The sequence below is a fragment of the Dendrobates tinctorius genome, unplaced genomic scaffold, assembly GCF_039654945.1.
Source record: "Dendrobates tinctorius isolate UK_male_01 unplaced genomic scaffold, ASM3965494v1 ptg000018l, whole genome shotgun sequence".
Classification (NCBI taxonomy): Eukaryota; Metazoa; Chordata; class Amphibia; order Anura; family Dendrobatidae; genus Dendrobates; species Dendrobates tinctorius.
In genome coordinates, this window is record NW_027361686.1 from 14,867,003 (window position 1) to 14,886,043 (window position 19,041).

Sequence of the window (19,041 nt, forward strand, 5' to 3'; positions counted from 1 at the left end):
CACAGAATGAGATATATGGGGGAGGAGCAGGGATACGGCAGCACAGAGTATTTCCGTAGAGCAGTGTACTGGTCTATGGGGGCACAGAGGGAACTATTTGGTGGAGGAGCAGGGTGACAGCAGCACAGAGTATTTCAGGAGAGCAGTGTACTGGTCTATGGGGGGCACAGAGGGAGATATATGGGGGAGGAGCAGGGAGACAGCTGCACAGAGTATTTCAGGAGAGCAGTATCACACGGGATAGGATTAGATACACGGCTCAGCAGTCAGTATCACACAGGATAGGATTAGATACACGGCTCAGCAGTCAGTATCACACAGGATAGGATTAGATACACGGCTCAGCAGTCAGTATCACACTGGAGAGGATTAGATACACGGCTCAGCAGTAAGTATCACACAGAGGTTTAGATACACGGCTCAGCAGTCAGTATAACACAGGATAGGATTAGATACACGGCTCAGCAGTCAGTGTCACACAGGAGATGATTAGATACACGGCTCAGCAGACAGTATCACTCAGGAGAGGATTAGATACACGGCTCAGCAGTCAGTATCACACAGGATAGGATTAGATACACGGCTCAGCAGTCAGTATAGCACAGGATAGCAATGGATACACGGCTCAGCAGACAGTATCACACAGGAGAGGATTAGATACATAGCTCAGCACACAGTATCACACAGGAGAGGATTAGATACACGGCTCAGCAGTCAGTATCACACGGGATAGGATTAGATACACGGCTCAGCAGTCAGTATCACACAGGATAGGATTAGATACACGGCTCAGCAGTCAGTATCACACTGGAGAGGATTTGATACACGGCTCAGCAGTCAGTATCACACAGGAGAGGATTTGATACACTGCTCAGCAGTCAGTATCACACAGGAGAGGATTAGATACACGGCTCAGCAGACAGTATCACACTGGAGAGGATTTGATACACGGCTCAGCAGTCAGTATCACACAGGAGAGGATTAGATACACGGCTCAGCAGTCAGTATTGGCTTAGGGGACAATATCTTTTTATACTATTTTCTTTTTTACATTAAATTATGAAAAAACATGGCACCTTCCCTTTAACAAAAAAAAAAATCTATAGCCACATACCGATGTATTACCCCCTTTATTTTGACTGTTATGTGCACAAGTCTATAAATGAGCCTTGTAGTCCCCTTTTATATAAATCACAAGTGTGTCATGGATTCTCAGTTTGAATATTTGTAGGGTGGTACCAAGTTTTTCAGTTCACCCCTTTAAGGGCCCAGTAGAGCTCCATTTGATTAGAGTTGAGGTCCAGCATGTGCACCTTCCCTCCCTCATTCTCTATATTTGGCGATCCCATAGAGAAAGTATGTAGCGTTTAGTTTATCAACAAAAACAAAGTCCAAGGTGCCAGGAGTAGGGCAGATAATGAGGTAAGTATTGGTCTAAATGTTCATAAGATCAAGGAGGACTCGAGGTCCACTTATAAATGTCAAGAGAGAGCTCCTGTAAATGGTGCCTATAGCAGGAGTATAGGAACATCCACCTACTGTTTTTATACCGCCTTCTGAACCGGATGTGACCTTTCCAGATTTGCTTATGTCGTATTAACACTGTAACCCTATTTTGTGAGGAGAGTGTCCACCAAGGATGACTTTCTATCATGAGGTATACTGCATTCTGATTTGTGGGTGAGAGTGATAAGTTTAATGTAATCTTTAGGCTCCTGGTGGAAATTGAGGTAAATCTAACCCCCGATTTGTTTTGCTAATTCGCTATCTGTTGAGATCTATTGGTGAATTACCTCCTTGATTTTTCTTTAGGTGTATTTATGAAAATAATGGTTTCATTGATTCTATAGACCAGCTAGTAGGAAAACGTCTAAGCGGGTGGAATGCCGCCACGTGCAAACACAAGGGCCACTCTCCCATTCAGATTTTGTATAGAATCATCCCCTCTCCCCAACACATTGGTATGTCCCACATCAGAGCTCTTCATCAGGTTTTGTGCTCGCAGATAAACTGCGTAAAACCGGTGCCCCTGAAATGCTGATGTCATCAGATTCGCTTATGGAGTGTTTGAGAAACACATCTAAAACCTGACAGGAACTGAAATGGTGTTTCCCTGATGGCCGCCTTCTCAGCTGCTATGTGCGTGCTGATCACAGCTTTGGTCTGTGTGTAACAGGTGTTTTCTCTTTTTCTGCAGACTCATCCAAATGTGGACAAAAAACTCTTCACATCTGACTCCTTGATTGGATTGAAAAATCCCGAGAAGTCGTTTCCCCTTAATAGTGACGTTGGTGTCTTAAAATGGCGGCTTCAGACAACAGATGAGGCCTTGATACCGCTGACCAGTGAGTCTTACATGTTGTACCTTGTGTGGTGAGGCAGCTACAAGACTGCGTGGATTATGGCCTTGTATGAGGGCGCAGCCAAATGTCATTTTTGTTTTCATGATTTACTTCTCTTTTTGAAATGGTCCAGATTTTTTTTCTCCCATTGACATAGACACTTAGAGTCTTAGAGAGGCTTCTGTTTTGCAGAACACATTGTAGAAGTTAAAAACATGATTTGCTTTACCTTATACTGTACAGAAGAAATGGTACATACATCCCAAGTGAGGCAGAATGGTGGAGCAGGTGCCAAACCGCTGCGGAATCCGCACAAAGAATTGACATGCTGCGGATTTAAAACTGCTGAAAATTCTGCACCGTGGGCACTGCGTTTTTCATTTTGCATTGCCTTAAATGGTACTGTACAACGCAGCATTTCCGCTGCGAATCCGCAACTTGTGCACATGGCCTAAAGGGGCTCTGTCAGCACAGAATGACTGTTCAAACCAAATACAGGAGCTCAGTGCTTCACGGTGCGACCAATCATGTAAAGGCACCTTCCCACCTTCTTTTCCATCTGTATTTTCCTTTTTCTGGCTCTATAAAGACACAGCTGTCAAACAAAATAGAGGAGTGGAGATGGAGGGAAAAAACAGAAGGTGGGAGCTTGCACTGAGCGCCTGTACTTGGTTTGAACAGTCATTCTCTGGGTACACTATTTACGGGGTGCGCAGCAGTGGTGGGAGCTGGTGTCTGGTAAAGGCTGATACCCATCAGAGATCTCCTTGCTTCCCGCTCCGTGGGCGCAGGGAAGACATCACATGCTCAATTCTAAAATCCAAATCTCAAGGATGAACGCGTCCAATTCTATTGATCGTCCATAGCTCTCTTCTCTCTTTCTAGTTAATTGTTGGCCGTCAGAAAGTGGCAATGGCTGTGATGTAAATATAGAGTACGAGCTACAAGAAAACAAGCTGGAGCTGAACGATGTGGTTATTACGATCCCATTGCCGTAAGTAATAGTGTTGAGGATGCGTTGTGTCTTGTGTTTTTTTTTTTTTTTCTTTCTGTGCTACAGACTGGACTTTTTTGTTGTATTTTCTTTGTGCTTTTAATATGTCAAGACAGAAAGGTGATTATACACTTTCCCTTTACCTGAAGTATTAGTGGGTACTGAGGCTAAATACTTATGGCAGAGTGCAGATTTTGTGAGCGGTCTGCAGATCCCATCTTTCCTGGATAATGCCCAGGTTGTGGAGTAGAAATGTATGAGAGCAGACACATCCTTTCACCCTTACTAGTGAGTATAGGGAGTGAACGCAGCCTATGAAAGGCAGAATCATGAGTAATCCCCAAAGCTTAGTAAGTATTACCTTGGGAGACTCAACAACTGAACATTACTTAGAGATGTAACTATTACTTTCTTTATCGCCTTATTGGGGGACACAGATTACCATGGGTGTATGCTGCTAGGAGGCTGACACTATGCAAAACAAGAAACTTAGCTCCTCCCCGGCAGTATACACTCACCGACAGGCACCAAGCACCTCAGTTTGTGCTTAGTGTCTGTAGGAGGCGGACCGGGATCTCCCCAGATCCGTATTTAATCCTTTTCATTTCAGGTTTTTCTTTCTTTTCCTATTAATGCGGCTGAGCGAGCAATGTGTTATCGCCCACATCGCAACTCTCAGGCCCGCAGGCAGGACCTTCCCCTATCACCCTCGGGTACTAGGGGCCATGGATAGACGGTCCTAGCCGATTCCCCTCCTCACCCCTCTCCCAGGACAGGGCTGAGAGGAAGACGGCGGTCGCCAGCGGTGACGTTTCCCTGACACGGGGATTGGAGCCGTCTTCTGCACCATACGGCGGTGCGGGTACTGAGGATCACCTCTCCCAGCGACCTGCGTTCTATCGTGGGCCCCTGTGGTCAGCCTCTTCAGGGACATCAGGTATGTTTTTCTGAATGTTCCTTGCAGCCCTGCGCTCACATGCCAGTCTAGGACAACAGAATACCTCTCCTCCTTTTGAATTTCCCGCCCCTTGAACCAGCGCTCTGACAGGCACGCGTCCCTCTTGTCGCGGGGGGGGGGCCCGCTTCCTCCGTCAGCGCTCCCTCCATCAGCACTCCCCGTCCTCATCAGCTACAGGGAGGGAGCGCTTTCAAGCCCGGGCGCGCCGTCGCTAGTGAAAGTGAGGGAGCACTTTCACTTTCATTTTCAAAAGTTCCTCCCTCTCCCTGCGCGTGCTTTCCCCGCGCGCTTTTTCAGCCTATCTCAGGGCTGCTTTCACTTCAGCCCTGTCACTGTCTTTGACCGTCCCCCTCCCCTCTGGGGTCTCAGCCAATCGCGCCGTGCGGTGGCTTAGCCCGCCCACCGCCAGCGTTTCTTCCTGGATTGCCGATCTTCCTCCTTCTCTCCGGACCTCGCCTGGGGGACACATCGCTTCTGATCCTCGGTAGGCTAGACACTGACTATCCCTGGCACCTAACTTAGCTCCCCCCCCCCCCCGCAGTTTCCTCAGGCTGTGTTTTTTCTGCCACTGAGACTTATGCACAACCCCGCAAGGGCCTTCTGCTCCAGACCCACCGCTACTCACTACGCCTGCGCGCGCTGTAAAAAGAAGTGGGCTTCGGGTCAGTCGTCTCCCCTCTGCCTCTCCTGCAGCCCTTCCACCATGTCGGCCCCTCAGGAGCACTCCGAACCCCAGGCGGAGACCACCCCACCCCCGGAGTGGGCCGTGGCGATGTCTCAGTCAGTTTCTGAGCTGACAAAGGTGTCTCAATCGCTGGTCCAGGTCTTAGAGCGGTTACCTCAGTTATCTGCTGTCACCTGTGCACCGACCGCCTCGCATGGTGAGTCGCCAGCACCGGACCGTGGCCCTCAGACGGACAGACCAAGTCGGGGCTCTAGGAAGCGGGTCCTGTCTGGCTCTTCCTCCGGTTCGCAGGGTCCCTCTGCTTCTCTCAGGCTGCGCTCCTCGTCCCCCTCATCGGCAGACGATCCGGGGTCAGACGAGGATTCACTATCTGGATCAGACTCAGAGGCGGACGACATAGCTAGAACTCGGGAGATGGTAGATAGTCTCATATTGGCTATATACCAAACACTCAAGATTAAGGAGGATAAGGCCCCCCCTCAGGAATGCTCTGTTTCCCTTAAGAAGGCAAGGCCTCCATCTCGAACCTTCCCTAATAAGGATTTCGACACTTCCTTAGCCAACCACTGGCAACATCCTGAGAAACGTTTCTCAGGCCGCAAGTACTTAGATGTACTTTATCCCTTTGATGCGGAGCTAGTCACGAAATGGACCAAAGCTCCCGAGGTAGATCCACCAGTTTCTCGTATTTCCTCTAAGACGGTCCTTTCCCTTCCGGACGGAGCTTCTCTCAAGGACCCATCAGACAGGCAAATAGAGTCGTTGGCTAAGTCTATCTTTGAGGCTTCCGGTGCATCCCTATGCCCTATCTTCGCTTCCGCTTGGGTGGCGAAAGCCATTTCGGCTTGGGCAAAAATTCTGCGCAGGGGCGTTTCAGCGGCAGCTCCTCAAGACGAGCTGGCAGATTTAGCAGACCAAATTAATCACGCAGGCAAGTACCTTCTGGCCGCCTCCTTGGACGCGGCAGGGTGCGTTGCTAGAGCTAACAGCAACATTGTGGCAATACGCCGCATTCTTTGGTTGAAGTCTTGGAATGCGGATACTACCTCAAAGAAGTCACTCACCAACCTGGCATTTCACGGCACTAGGCTCTTTGGCGCCAAGCTGGATCAGTTAATCTCGGATGCCACGGGTGGAAAGAGCACTTCCCTTCCTCAGTCCCGTCCTAAGAGGTTCTTTAACAAGAGGGCTTCTCGGCCTTTTAGGTCCTTTCGCCCCTTCTCTCCCACAGACGGTTCATCCCAGCAGGACCGTAACACTGCTTCCAATGACCGGAGAAAGCCATCGTATAAGCCAGCCCCTCGCTGGAGATCCAGGGGTCAGCCTTCCAGGTCCTCAGGCACTCGATCCGGAAGGTTTTCATCTAAGTGACCGGTCACCCCCACCTGGAAAGCTTTCCAGGGTGGGAGGCAGACTTTCCTTTTTCAAGGACGCGTGGCTATCCGTTGTCGACGACGCTTGGGTCAGGGAAATCATCACGTCCGGATACAAAATCGAGTTTTCTTCCCTCCCAAACAGTCGTTTTCCCTTCACCCATGACAGCACCACCTGAGAGAGGGATCCGCCCCGCCAGGACAGGAACCTACTGAGACATAAGGGGCGGCACCTCTCCCCCGCTTCAGTTGGGTTCCTGTCCTGGAAGGAATCCCACTGTGGCGGTGCCTGTCATAGGCGAAGAGAAAGATAAAGACCCAGGCCCGTCCCGGCGCGGGAAGTACAGGTAGCATACCTGTAGCGCCGGCCGTCGGGTCCTGGAAGCGCAGTCCCCGGGGTCCCTGGGGCTCCGGGTTCGTGCGGGCGTGGATGGGATCCCGGTGGCTCCGGGAAGCCCCCACCACGCCGCCCTCCCCTCGCACACGCCGCATCTCGATCCCCGTGGTAGGGGAGAGACGCTGGCGTCTTCCGGCCGCTGACGTCAGCGGCGCTTGGAATGCTGGGTGCGCCGGCTGACGTCAGCAGAAGGCAACGGTGTAATGGCGCCGGGTGCGACGCCGGCCGGCTTTCTGAAGCGCTGGGCCGGCGGTCGCAGGGGGGAGGGGAGGAAGACGCTCACCAGGCGGAGGCATGCAATTTAAAAGGAGGAAAACAGCTGTAGATCGGCGGTGCAAGATGGAGTCCGAGCAGGAACGTTCAGCGTCCCTGCCTCCCTCACAGCCCTCTGGCAGAAAGCATGGAAGGGAAGCCATTCAAGCAGCAGTCGCCCCAGCCGCAGGTCGGGGCACTCCTCAAGGTCCAAAGAGCGCGGGTCAGGTGCTCTGACGCAGCCTCCAAGTCCGGTACCCTTGATTACGGGTGGTGAGTGATCTTCGTGAATGTCAGCAGTATATTAATAGGGGTTTTCTATTGTATGCTTCACCCTGTAGGAAAGGCCCAGAAAAGCGGGAAGCAAGAAGAACAATAGGGATTGTGCTATATGTAAATCTCCCCTAGCAAGAGACTGGCAAAAAGATCTCTGTGCTTCGTGCATTCAGCGGACTATGGCGGAGGAAGCGCCTAGTTTCGCAGCCAATCTAATATCTGCCCTCAGGTCAGAAATGGAAGGCTCAATTAAGTCCTTATTGAAAAAAGGGAAAAAATGCAGGAAGGATTTCCCTAGTTCCCCCTCAGATTCCGCGTCAGTATCATCTCAGGCGGAAAAATCATCCTCCTCAGATAGTGACACGGGGGGTAAGCCATGTTTCCCTGTAGAAGATACAGATGCCCTCCTAAAGGCCATTAGAACCACAATGGGCCTACAGGAAGAAAGGGCGGCTAAAACCCTAGAGGATGTCATGTTTGGGGGGCTTCAGGAGAAGAAAAAAACGAACCTTTCCAGTAAACGCGAAAATCCAGGCGCTTATTGAGAAGGAGTGGAAAAAGCCTGAAAAATCGGGGGCCCTTCCATCCGCCTCCAAGAGATGATACACCTTTGAATACAAGGATACGGAAATATGGGACAAAGTCCCAAAAATAGATGCAGCGGTGTCCAGGTCTTCCAAAAGGTCGGCCCTGCCCGTGGAAGACGCAGGGGTTCTTAGAGACCCGCTAGACAAAAAAGCGGACTCATATTTGAGGCACGCATGGGAAGTGACAGCAGGAGGTCTAAAGCCGGCGATAGCGGGCACCTGCACGGCACGCTCCCTCATGATCTGGCTGCAGCAGTTAGAAGAGAAGCTGGCGTCAAGGGTCCCAAGAGAGAAGATCTTATCAGACATGTATCTCTTGCACGGGGCAGCGGCTTTTCTGGCAGATACCTCGGCGGACTCTATGCGATTGACAGCCAGAGCAGCGTCACTATCAAATGCTGCTAGACGCGCGTTATGGCTTAAGGGCTGTCCGGGTGACCTTCAGTCCAAGGCCAAATTGTGCTCTCTCCCCTGCGATGGCTGATTCCTGTTCGGCAAGAACTTGGACGATATTCTGGAGAAAGCAGTCGATAAGAAAAAAGGCTTCCCCAGATTCCCTATGGATCAGAGGAGACAGCCCTTTCGGAGGGGGAGATTCAATAGAGGGCGTCCTCCCGCTGACAGAAGAAGATGGGAGGATAAAAAGAAGAAGAAAGAATCAGGGTTTATGTTTGGTGGAGGCACCTCCACCTCAAAAAAGTCACCACAGTGATGCCAGTATTCCAGTAGGAGCGAGATTGGCACTCTTTTTCCAGGCCTGGGAAAAGATCTCCTCCAATACCTGGATTCTGAGCATCCTAAAAGAAGGCCTGAAAATCCCCTTTATTCGTCAGCCAAAACCCGTGGTCGTCATCACACCTATCAGGAAGATGACCGAAGAACAACTGGCCTTAGAAACAGAAATCCTGAGCCTGATAGACAAGCGGGTACTGTCCGAGGTGCCACGCTTACAGGAAGGAAAGGGGTTTTATTCACCCCTTTTTCTAATAAAAAAACTGGATCAGTCGTTCAGGACAATCATAAATCTCAGACGCCTCAATCTATGGATAAAGAACCCGACCTTCAAGATGGAATCAGTAACTACGGCAGTGAAGCTGCTACATCAAGATTGCTTCATGGCCGTAGTCGATTTAAAGGATGCGTATTACCACATCCCTATCCATCCAGATTACCAGAAATACCTGAGGGTAGCGCTTTATATTCAGGGCACACTAAGGCACTTTCAGTTCAGGGCTCTTCCGTTTGGCATATCCATAGCCCCGAGGGTCTTCACCAAGGTCATAGCGGAAGTGACAGCCTTTCTCCGGATTCACGATACGGTCATAATACCATACCTGGGCGATTTTCTTATATTGGGCAGTTCAGAGGACCACTGTACAGCACAGTTGACTCAGGTGATCAACACCTTGCAAGAGTTAGGGTGGATAGTCAATTTCAAAAAATCAAAATTACAACCCCTAAAGAAACAGACCTTCCTAGGATTTATACTGGACTCAGAAAGGCAAGAGTGTCTGCTCCCAGAGTCCAAGATGGAGAAGGTGCAAAATCTGGCCTTGGCGGGCCGAAACCAACCATGTATGACATTAAGAAAAGCAATGTCCCTACTAGGTACCCTAACATCCTGTATTCCGGCGGTCAGGTGGGCTCAGTTTCACACCCGGCAACTCCAGGGGGAGATACTAAGAGCACAAAGATCGCTAAGAGGGCGTTTGGAAGGAAAGCTGGAGCTTTCCTTAAAAACCAGAGACTCTCTCAACTGGTGGTTGAACGAGACAAATCTGACCTTAGGAATACCATGGGACAGACTGGCGACAGATATAATTTTAACAGATGCAAGCTCCTCGGGGTGGGGGGCACACCTAAGGGGCCTCATAGGTCAGGGTTCCTGGACACCAAGAAAGGAAGGCATCCTCCAACCTGAGAGAACTGTGGGCAGTGGGCAAGGCCCTAAGCCACTTCATTCCGCTACTCCAGGGTCGAGATGTACGCATCATGTCAGACAACAAGGTAGCAGTGGCATACATCAACCACCAAGGAGGGACAAGATCACACTCCTTAATGGAAGCAGCAACAGACATTCTGAGCAGTGCAGAGGAACACCTACACTCCGTGACAGCCCTACACATAAAAGGGGCAGAAAACATAGAGGCAGATTTCCTGAGTCGCAATACCCTGAGGCAAGGAGAATGGGCGCTAAACCGGTCCATTTTTCAAAAGATAAATCAGCTTTGGGGGGAACCGGTGATAGACCTCTTTGCAAACAAGCACAACAGGCAAACAGAAAGGTTCTGCTCTCTAAACCCGAGGGAAAACCCATGGGCAGTGGACTCGTTGCACATCCAGTGGAACTTCAGACTGGCTTACGCGTTCCCCCCAGTAGCTCTGATCCCAACTGTGGTAAGAAAAATCAGAAACAATTAAGCCAGGGTGATTCTAATAGCTCCATTTTGGCCAAAAAGGCCCTGGTTCGCTCTGCTACGGAAGATGTCCCTCTCCGATCCTTGGGTTCTGCCAGAAATCCCGGACCTACTAGTTCAGGGTCCAATATTGCACGCTCAGGTCAAAGGATTCCATCTGACGGCGTGGAATTTGAATGGTCGCTTTTAATGGATAGGGGGTTCTCCCCTGGGCTGGTGGCCACTCTGCTAAAAAGCAGGAAACCGGTGACTACTAACATCTACGGCAGAACATGGGATAAGTTCCTACAGTTCTTGGGTAAGCCGTTAGGAAAAGAACCCCCGATTAGTGACATCCTAGAGTTCTTACAATCTGGGTTGCAGATGGAGTTAGCAGTAAACACACTTAAGGTTCAGGTGTCGGCACTAGGGGCGCTCTACAATTGCAAACTGGCATCAGATAGGTGGATAGCCAGATTTATTAAATCCTGCCATAGAGCTAGGCCTATTCCAATACCCAGAATAGCCCCCTGGGATTTAAACCTGGTGTTAGAAGCCCTTACAAAAGATCCGTATGAGCCATTACATCAGCTACCCCTAAAGTTTTTGACCCTAAAAACGATCCTGTTAGTAGCCCTCACATCAGCCCGCAGGATAAGCGACTTACAGGCTCTCTCAGTAAATCCTCCTTATACGCAAGTCTTTCAGGATAGGGTAGTGTTAAGAACAGACCCCAGTTATCTGCCCAAGGTAGTATCAGATTTCCATCGGGGTCAGGAAATTGTTCTTCCATCCTTTTGCGAAAATCCAAAAAATCTGGGGGAGGAAAAATTCCATAGTCTGGATGTTAAAAGAGCTCTCGTAGAATATATATCTGCCACTAGCAAGTGGAGGAGGTCACAGTCCCTATTCGTAGCTTTTCAGGGTGCCAGGAAAGGCTATGGGGCTTCAAAAGGGACGATTGCTAGATGGATTAGGGAAGCCATTAGTGTAGCCTATTCAGCTAGTGGTATCCCGATTCCTGACGGCATCAAGGCTCATTCCACCAGAGCCGTGGCGACCTCCTGGGCTGAAAAGGCAGAGGTATCAATCGAACAAATTTGTAAGGCCGCTACCTGGGCCTCACCTTCAACCTTCTTTAAGCACTATAGATTAAATCTATCCTCCTCTGCTGACTTAACCTTTGGTAGAAGGGTGCTGCAAGCGGTGGTCCCTCCCTAAGGTGTTTCGAAGTCTCCAAAAATCTCTCTGGTGGTGCTGTCATGGGTGAAGGGAAAACCACCATGGTTACTTACCGGTAGCCGGTTTTTCCGGAACCCATGACAGCACCCGTACATTCCCCCCCTTTTTCACTGTATGGTGTGCACAATTAGTAGGGTGTTTTGAGTGTTGTGGTGTTGGATTAAACATGTAACTAACCGGGAAGTCCTCTCAATGCTCTGTAACCCAACTGAAGCGGGGGAGAGGTGCCGCCCCTTATGTCTCAGTAGGATCCTGTCCTGGCGGGGCGGATCCCTCTCTCAGGTGGTGCTGTCATGGGTTCCGGAACCATGGTGGTTTCTGTCTGTCCCGATCCCCAAAACAGCGTTCACAGGTTCCAGGGTTCCTTCAGGCCGTCTCCTCTCTCCTTTCCGCCGGGGTCATCGTTCTCGTTCCTACAAACGAGCGGTTTTTAGGGTTCTACTCGAATCTCTTTGTAGTCCCAAAAAAGGACGGCTCACTTCGCCCAATTATGGACCTCAAACTGCTCAATCGCCACGTGAAGATCCGCCATTTCAAGATGGAGTCTCTGCGTTCGGTAATAGCCTCAATGGAGCCCGGAGAGTTTCTCTGCTCTGTGGATATACAGGATGCCTACCTCCACATCCCCATTTCTCGCCAGCATCAGAGATACCTCCGCTTTGCGATTCAGAACAACCATTATCAGTTCGCGGCCCTTCCCTTCGGCCTAGCCTCCGCCCCTCGTGTCTTCACGAAGGTGATGGCAACAGTCATGGCCATCCTTCGATCCAGAGGGATCCTTATCATCCCTTACCTGGACGATCTTCTGATCAAGGGCTCGTCCCGACAAGACTGTCTTCACAGCCTTCACATAACCTTGGATGCCCTCGGACGCCTGGGATGGATAGTCAGCAAGGACAAGTCCACTCTGTGCCCTACCCAGCGACTGACCTTTTTGGGCATGGAGTTCGATACGAATCTGACCCGAGTGTTCTTACCGAGGGACAAGTTTTCAACCCTTCGCAAGGGGATACAGTCCCTTCGGCGCTCGAGGGTCATGTCCCTTCGGTCCTGCATGAGAGTCCTGGGGAGGATGGTGGCCTCTATGGAAGCAGTGCCATTTGCACAATTCCACTCTCGCCCTCTCCAGCTGTTCCTCCTGTCAGTCTGGGACAAGACCTCGTTTTCTCTGGATCGCCCCATTCTTCTTCCGCTCAGAGTCAAACAATCGCTAACTTGGTGGACGTTGTCGACGTCATTTCTCCGCGGAAGATCCTTTCTCCCTCCTCGGTGGCAGGTCATCACCACCGATGCCAGTCTCCTAGGATGGGGGGTGGTCTACTGTCAGAGAACGGCCCAAGGGCGTTGGAACGCCCAGGAGACTCTTCTGCCCATCAACCTTCTGGAGATCAGGGCAATCTTCCTCGCTCTCCTTCGTTGGCAGCATCTTCTAGTAGGCAAGCTGGTCCGCATTCAGTCAGACAACGCCACGGCCGTGGCGTACATAAACCACCAGGGCGGTACTCGCAGCAGGCAGGTGATGTCGGAAGTGGCAAGGATACTTCGTTGGGCAGAGCGTCACGTGCCGGCGATTTCCGCCGTTCACATTCCAGGGGTGGAAAACTGGGCAGCCGACTTCTTGAGTCACCAAGGGCTAGCGTCAGGCGAATGGTCCCTTCATCCCACAGTCTTCAGTCAGATATGCCAGCGCTGGGGCACCCCGGACGTCGATCTCATGGCCTCTCGGATGAACAACAAGGTTCCTCACTTTGTAGCCAGGTCCAGGGATCCATTAGCCGTCGGTTACGACGCCCTAGTAATCCCGTGGTCCCAGTTCCACCTACCTTACCTGTTCCCTCCGCTTGCCCTAATCCCAAGAGTGGTCAAAAAGATAAAGTCAGAGGGCATCCCGGTCATCTTAGTGGCTCCAGACTGGCCGAGACGACCTTGGTACGCGGAGCTGGTGAACATGCTCACGGACGTCCCCTGGAGGCTTCCAGACCGTCCAGATCTTCTCTCGCAAGGCCCCCTTTACCACCAGAGTTCTCAATCTCTCAGTTTAACGGCATGGCCGTTGAGGCCGCGATTCTGAAGGAATCAGGGTTTTCCAAACTGGTCATTCAGACCTTGATTAAGGCTCGGAAGCCTGCTTCTTCCCGCATTTACCATAGGTACTGGAAGGCCTTTTTTCGCTGGTGTGACGATAACGATGTTTTTCCACTATCGTTCTCAATTCCTTCCATTCTTGGTTTCCTCCAATCCGGCTTGGATGTGGGCCTATCCCTCAGTACTCTCAAAGGCCAGGTATCTGCCCTAGCAATCCTCTTCCAGACGGATCTGGCTTCCTTACCGCAAGTGAAGACCTTTCTCCAAGGAGTCGCCCATGTGGCTCCTCCTCATCGTTCTCCGATAGATCCATGGGATCTCAATCTTGTTCTTGGCGCTCTCCAGAAGGCGCCGTTCGAACCAATCCAGGACATCCCTCTGTCTTTTCTTTCATGGAAGGTGGCTTTTCTGATCGCCATTACTTCCATCAGGAGAGTTTCTGAGCTGGCGGCCTTATCCTGTCGTTCTCCTTACCTTATCCTCCACCAAGATAAGGTTGTTCTCAGGCCAGTTCCTTCTTTCCTTCTGAAAGTGGTATCCCCCTTTCACATTAACGAAGATATCGTCCTTCCATCATTTTGTCCTGCGCCTGCTCATCCTCTGGAAAAGTCGCTCCACAAACTGGATGTAGTGAGAGCCTTGCGTGTTTACCTTGCCAGGACCGCTTCCTTTCGCCAATCTGATTCCTTGTTGGTCATTTCTGAGGGTCGCCGGAAAGGTCTTCCGGCCTCCAAGTCCACAATTGCTCGTTGGATTCGGTCTACCATCCTGGAAGCCTATCGTCTTCAGGAGAAACGGCCTCCTCCGGGGGTGAAAGCCCACTCCACCCGAGCTGTAGGGGCTTCTTGGGCTGTGCGACACCAGGTTTCTGCCTTACAACTTTGCAGAGCCGCGACCTGGTCATCTTTGCACACCTTCGCGAGGTTCTACAGGGTTCATACCCAGGTCTCGTCTGATGCAGCTCTTGGTAGGAAGGTGCTGCAGGCGGCGGTGGCGCATCGACTGACCTAAGCCCTTCCTTATTTCGTTCCTTTATTGCTGTTCCCACCCTCGGGACTGCTTTGGAACGTCCCATGGTCATCTGTGTCCCCCAATAAGGCGATAAAGAAAGAGGGATTTTGGGTTCTTACCGTAAAATCTCTTTCTTGGAGCCTTCATTGGGGGACACAGCACCCGCCCTGTTTAATTAGTACCGTGTTGGGTCTGAGAGTCCCTTGTTGAGTTGGTACATATGTTTATGGTTTTGGTTGCTTCTCCTACTGCTTTTTTCACCAACTGAGGTGCTTGGTGCCTGTCGGTGGGTGTATACTGCCGGGGAGGAGCTAAGTTTCTTGTTTTGCATAGTGTCAGCCTCCTAGCAGCAGCAGCATACACCCATGGTCATCTGTGTCCCCCAATGAAGGCTCCAAGAAAGAGATTTTACGGTAAGAACCCAAAATCCCTCTTTTTTATTGATGGCCTAACCTTAGGGTTGGCCATTGACCTCTGATCACTGACTAGCTGTTGCCATCGGAGGTCAAAAGTTCTCAGATGCTGCTGTAACACAGCAGCTCCCACATTTCTAGTGACACCCAGCCCCCTACATCTCCCCGATCATGTGTTACCACTGGGAATTAGTCATGGATCTGTACCTGCACTATAGGTTTGACAAAGCTATTTTGCTCAGACAAAATCTGGAAACTCTGCCAGTAAGAGCTGATCGGCGGGGAACCTGGTGTCGCATCCCACTAATCTGATGTCAATGACCTATCAAAAAGGATAGGCAATTGATAAAAAAAATAGCGGCGAGCCTCATTAATTGTCTATTTAGTAATCTCACTACAAAACATTACCTTTGTCTAGTTAATGTGCTGATCTTAAAATGAAAGTAACAGCCCTCCCATGAAGATTTTTTACTATGTGAATCTGTATAGGCATGTAGTGTAATGCAGTATTAGTATGCTCGCCTACTACTATGTCATCCGGGATCCAGTGACGACGTGCTCCTCTTCTGACCCTCCGGATCACTCTTATGTATGAGCCAGAATTCTCTTTACGAGGCACCGTAGACTTACATTGTAATGTAATAGACTTACACTGTAAAAGCCACTTCTGGCTCGCACACCGATCAGTGTGATCCGGAGTCAGCAGAGTGGTGACGTTACTCAGAAGAGCGGAGTGGCGCTGAGTACCAAAGAAGATGGCATTAGGTGAATAAATGAACACATACACACTATACTACATGCACATAAACACACAAAAAATCGTCATGGGAGGAATTTTTAACTATTGTCTTACTTACGGATGAGTACTTTCTTAACATGTACTGCAGCTCATTAACATGAATAAGGGTTCATGCTTGCCCGGTCTCGTTATACTGTTGGCACAGGCCGGCTTCGGATGTGCACTGAAAGGTTTACCTTTTGCATAGCAGAAAAGATCACTTCACGTGACAAAGGCGCATTTTGCCAGTTCATTGGGTGATCGGCAGCCTGTTTCCCTAGGAACACTCACTACAATTAAGTGTAAAAGGACTTTATGGTTGTTCCCTTTTACCAAAGAATGGGTTCATAGGTCCTCTGTGTGTTAGATCTGCTGCTGTCGCCCATTAAGCACCACTCAATGAATCGTATCAATGCCTAGTCTAGAACATATAGACAGGGAGGGCGCACACAAAACTATAAAGTAACAAAAATTTCTTTATTGAATCAAAATGCAACAATGGTAAAAGCACAAGTGAGCCTAAACGCTCAGTGGTGAGCAAAAAAATCTAATGTGGCACCACAGCTGACCAGGAACCGATAGTACTATAGTAGCAGAAAGATGTACATAGGTATGATTGCATAAATGCACCAAAAGGTAATGGCCAGCAGTGGGCCTGTTTAACCCAAGTTGCTTTAAAAATGCGTAGTGCATAAGGCTACTGCAGTGGACAAAGAGAACGTGATGTTAGCTAGCATGGCATGTAGTGCTGCAAAAAAAAAAGTATAATGATGGTTTACCTGTAGACAGCAATGGTGCCACAACCCCAAAATATGTGTATATGTTCTGATCCATTAAGGTGCTGAACCCTAGTATTCAGCAGTCCTTTATCTGAATTCCCATATGATACCCAAATAATGATTGATATGATTTAGTTTAGGTGGCATTGTTTTTTTAGGGTTTTACTTTTGTTCCAATTAATGCCTAGTCTCTATATTTTCTCCTTGACAAGTTTAAGAGCTGAATATCAGCTTAAGGTATATTAGTCTTAGAGAATCACATTTCTAACTCTACTACCTCCATAACACAGGGCCGGAGTTGGAGCTCCAGTGATTGGAGACATCGATGGAGACTACCACCACGACGGTCGGAGGAATACACTTGAGTGGACTCTTCCTGTTATTGACTCCAAAAACAAGAGTGGAAGTCTGGAGTTTAGCATTGCTGGACATCCCAATGATTTCTTCCCCGTCACAGTGTCCTTTGTATCCAAGAAGAACTACTGCAATCTACAGGTTGGAATACTGCCTGCCTGTGTATTCCATTCAGACGTGCAGATTTTATTTACAGCATAATAAATGTGTGTTTTATGGATTAAAGGGGAATTGTGTACAGAGAAACTGTAGAGAGGTTGGTGATGAATCTGACTGCTGAGGCACTGGGACTCCTATGGGTCACTGGGAGGGTCCTGACCCCCTTGTTTCATCTTAGAATGATTGCACATGGTTGTGGTGGCATGGCTTTGAGATTGCTGCTGTTTCTTTCATGTCTATTAGACTGAGGTACCTGAACGCTGTTCTTGGCTACATCCATGGCCCCTAGGCGCTGGATGGAGGAGAAGCTTTCATGTACAGTGTGCCACTTCTTTAAATTACACCCAAAGTCAGGAGAAACAGGAGATGAGTTGGAATGATTGAGGCCCCATCAGTCAGACAGACCGTCTTTTGTGGGAAAGCCCATTACACTGGCCATAGACATGATAATCTTCAATGATCCAAACATTGGAGAATTACTTATTCATTGGGTTGACTAGTGGACATCTAACTGGAGGGTCATGAGTGAATTCTTGCAGTCATTGAGCATTGGTTGCATGATATTTGTACTCTATGGTAGAGAAGCAGTTACATAAGGTGCTCTCACTCTTTCTTTGGTTTTATTCGTTTGGCCTTGGGCATAGTAAGCAGGCTTGTCGTTGTTACTTTTCAGGGGATATTTCTTACTCGGTGTGCCATACTTTATAAACATGAAGGACATTTTTTCTCTTTCTTCTGCAGGTGGCTAAAGTGACTCAGGTGGATGGCAACAGCCCTGTGAGGTTTTCTATCGAGACTTCGTTTCTTGTGGACAAATATGAAATCCTGTAACCAGCAGAAAGAACAAGGGTCTATCCTGGAAATCATTTTCTGTAAAAATTCTGAATAGAAGCCACCAAAGGGGTTTTCTCTATGCCTTGCACTTTTCAGGCGGCATACAGAAAATCCCAATAAGTACTATCCAGCAGATCTTATTCACTCCTTCCATGGAACGGAAAACCAGATTTTGTTCCATGTACTATTTTTATTTCCTACTTGCAGAAGGGGCAGTACAAACGATTGTCCTGCAGGAAGTGCTCCCGTGCACGTCCCGATATTGAGGGAAAACTCTATTTCAAAGAAGAATAATTTATATATCTGTCCTGTTAGCAACACGTTTCTTTTCAGTCTCTGGAATATTCTAATTTTTATGGTTTGGTTGTCATTTAGGCAATTATTTTTGGAGGAAAACTGAGGATTTTTTTTGTGAGCAAATAGAAAATGTGGGCATGTGTAACCTTGTAGGAGACTGGCAAGAGGAATGACGGGACATGTTTTTTGTAACCCTGTATAATTACATAAAGAATACACACATTCCATAATGCAGAATTATTGTTCTGTAACCCAATAAAAAAGAAAAAAAAAAGCTGAGAATGAGTGTGATTTTATTGTGTAGTGTATAAGCTATGCCTCCTAGGATCTACCCATAAAATGACGGAATAACTCAACCTGTCCAACACTTCACACGGCCTTACATGCCTCGTTTTCTATGTTACACTGGCTGAATCTTGCTAGATTTCAGTAAAAATTTTTATTCATTTTTGGATTTGTTGTTGGTTTGTTGTAAGTCACAAAGAATTCATTTGGGAGGAAATTTTGTTTTCCAAAACTTTTATTAAGGTTTTATAACAATAAGGGGGGGGGGGGGGAAGGGGATGGGACAAGGGAGGGAAAAGACATAAAGGGAAAAGGGACCAAGTGGTCCTTGAAACCCGAAGGGTAGGAAACCAACAAGTCAAATTTTACAAACATTTCAATAAATTCTATAACTACAAAGCAACTCATATTAGGTATAGTGACTTAAGAAAACTTTACGGAAATAGACATATCCACCTGGACCATTTTTTTGCAAATTTATCGAGATTGACATTCACCATCGCTATTTGTTGTTCAAAGGTTTTATGGAGGGTAATTTTTTCGA

The 19,041-nt window shown here is 48.7% G+C and overlaps 1 protein-coding gene across 2 annotated transcripts in view; it reads left to right on the forward strand.

Annotated features, from left to right (window-relative positions):
- The window catches only part of ARCN1 (archain 1), a 35,847-nt gene extending 17,353 nt beyond the window's left edge, over positions 1-18,494 (forward strand). For both annotated transcript variants that reach the window (XM_073566486.1, XM_073566485.1), the window contains exons 7-10: positions 2,198-2,345; positions 3,228-3,336; positions 16,859-17,063; positions 17,823-18,494. In XM_073566486.1, the coding sequence (XP_073422587.1) occupies positions 2,198-2,345; positions 3,228-3,336; positions 16,859-17,063; positions 17,823-17,912 (552 nt within the window). In that variant the 3' untranslated portion in view covers positions 17,913-18,494. The remainder of the gene's footprint in view (positions 1-2,197; positions 2,346-3,227; positions 3,337-16,858; positions 17,064-17,822) is intronic.
- The last annotated feature ends 547 nt before the right edge of the window (positions 18,495-19,041 follow it).